This window comes from Austrofundulus limnaeus, unplaced genomic scaffold, assembly GCF_001266775.1.
Source record: "Austrofundulus limnaeus strain Quisiro unplaced genomic scaffold, Austrofundulus_limnaeus-1.0 Scaffold189, whole genome shotgun sequence".
Classification (NCBI taxonomy): domain Eukaryota; kingdom Metazoa; phylum Chordata; class Actinopteri; order Cyprinodontiformes; family Rivulidae; genus Austrofundulus; species Austrofundulus limnaeus.
In genome coordinates, this window is record NW_013952591.1 from 259,216 (window position 1) to 261,801 (window position 2,586).

General features: G+C 39.4%; 1 protein-coding gene across 2 annotated transcripts in view; it reads right to left on the minus strand.

The window, feature by feature from the left end:
• vstm4b (V-set and transmembrane domain containing 4b) overlaps nt 1–765 on the minus strand; it is a 35,616-nt gene extending 34,851 nt beyond the window's left edge. For both annotated transcript variants that reach the window (XM_014018288.1, XM_014018287.1), the window contains exon 1: nt 645–765. In XM_014018288.1, the coding sequence (XP_013873742.1) occupies nt 645–696 (52 nt within the window). In that variant the 5' untranslated portion in view covers nt 697–765. The remainder of the gene's footprint in view (nt 1–644) is intronic.
• Nucleotides 766–2,586: the final 1,821 nt, after the last annotated feature.

Genomic DNA, 2,586 nt, shown 5'->3' on the forward strand with positions numbered 1-2,586 from the left:
GTGTGAGTGTCATAACTCTGTGTTTCTGTTTGGAGAAAAATGATGTGTTGCAACCGTCCCTTGTTGCTACTGTCCCCGGTCTGCCCTACTTACCTGACCCTAAAACTAACCTAAACTCAAACACACCTTGGTCCTAAACCCAACTTCCACACCCAAAATCAGCTTCCAAAGTTGTGGGGACCAAGGAGCATCCGGTCACACACACATTAGTTAAGACAAATCCTAAAGAACGAAGGGTTTGTCCCCTCCAGTGACACGTGCACATGTGGAAGTTCCCCAACACACACAGACACACACACACACTCACAGACACACACACACACTCACAGACACACACACACACTCACAGACACTTCTTTTCAGCAGAGGGTGATAAAAGATCTGTTTCTTGTACAGTTTTGTTGTTTAGTGACCAGGTAAAGCTACATTTTAACAGGTTTAGAGTTCCTGTTGCTGAGAGCAGATGGCTCAGAGTCAGGAGCTGAATCTGTTGTCCTTTAAAACTCCCAGCAAAACCACTTAGAAAAATCCAGTCCCAGTTTCTAAACTTTCATTTCCCAAAACATCATTGGCAAATCTACGTTTCTCTAATTTTTCTTCTACGACACAAAGACTTCGGTATAAATGAGTGGAAAGTTTCCTACCTCCAAACAAAGCTGGGGTCAGAAGAGCAAGCAGCAGAGAGCAGATCTGCATTTTCCACAGCTGCTCACAAACTGCAACCAAAATGTGTCTGCAGGAAAGTGGCCTCGGGTTTCTTCTTCTCTGAGGAGTGTAATCTGAAACACCACAGCTCTGTTCTTCCTCAGACCCTCCCACCCTCCAACAACACACATGTGGCTCACACAAACACACACACATTCTTGTACTAGCATCAAAATGAGGACATTGTACAGACCATTCATTTTCATAACAAATTATGCCTAACTCAGACATTTTCCTTAAAATGAACCATTACTGGTCCATACCCACAGATAAAGTACTTGAAAAATATGTAAAAGTAAAATTAAATGAACAGAAAATGACTTTGGTAAAAATAAATTTCACTGATGAGAAAACTACTCAATAAAAGTCATAAAACTGTTCACAAAAATTGGGAAAGTAAAAGGAAAAGTACTTTTACACACCCTCTAAGAAATAAACTGTTGAATTTACTGAACCAAACTGGTTCCACTAAACCAGGTTGAGTAAATTGAGCAACATATGTTTAGTCTTTGCTCAGTTTACTTGACTAGGCTTAGTGGAGCCAGTTGACATGATTTTGCTGAGTAAAATTAGACAATTAATTTTTTAGAGCAGAAACATCTTTTATGATGAGTTCGAACATATTTAATGTTGTAATCAGTGTTATGTTACGTTTTAAAGTAAAGAAGTAAAAGTATCATTTTTAGCTTTAAAATGTAACAAAATAAAAGCAAAAGTAGATGTTTATAAAATAATTGGTAAAATAACAAATCCTTAAAAAACTACTTTACTGTAGAAAAGTAAGTGTACTTAGTTACTATGAACCTCTGTCTAACCCTAACCTGAACCAGACTGTAATTCACACCACACCTCTAAACCGTGTAGAGTGCAGCAGAGCTGCAAAAAAGGTGAGGACCAGGAAACTTCACCTTCTTCACTTCCTGAAAATGTCTTCACTTTGTTGGTTAAAAACATATTATTCAATTCAATTCTATTCAGTTCAGTTCAAAAATACTTTATTGATCCCAGAGGGAAATTAGATGCTCTAGATGTTCCCTCATTTAACTAAAGAGTTATTGTAGATGGTTATGGCTGTGTTCAGGACAGATCTTCTGTATCGGTCTGTATTAAAACCAAACTGAAGAAGACTCCGACTGAAGACACTCTGTTATTCTACGACAGTCTGATTTCTCACTCCCGACTCGTCTCATATCGACACTTTTCCAAGGTTCCCTCTGCATCTTATTTTGACACGTCGGGTACACCCGTCGTGTCAGTTATTGACGCACCAGGCATTTCCGGGTTTCCTCAACGTCCGGGTTTGACGCATTGGGACGCAAAAATATATCTTTGAGTTGGGGTCCGTGGTTAATATTAGGGATCAAGGTTCATAGTTAATTTTAGGAAGTGGGGTCAGTGATAGGATGTCTAGGGCAAATATTAGGTACCGTATTTTTAGGCTTTGGAACACGTGGTTGACGTGAATTTCCAACACTTTCTAAAAATGGTTAATTTTTGGTACTAGGGTCAGGGACAGGATGTTTAGAGTGAATAAAGGTAATTTTAGGCTTTGGAATGGTAGTTTTGATGCATTTTATTCTGAAATTATGACAACGGATTACGCCCCATCTCGTCAAAATAGGACGCAGAAGGAACCTTGGAAAAGTGTCAATATGTGACGACTTGGGAGTGAGAATGGGTTGGATGAAGAGGATGGACAGGATTGTCCAAAATGTTCTTGATTTTATGTAAAAATCCTTCTTTACATCATCTTCTGCAGAGGTTCCACAGTTGTCCCCAGAACAGAACCAGCCTTGTTTAGCCTTTTCAGGTCTCATTAGGGTCCTCACTCTGTAACAGTAACAAGTACACACACACACACACACACACACACACACACAC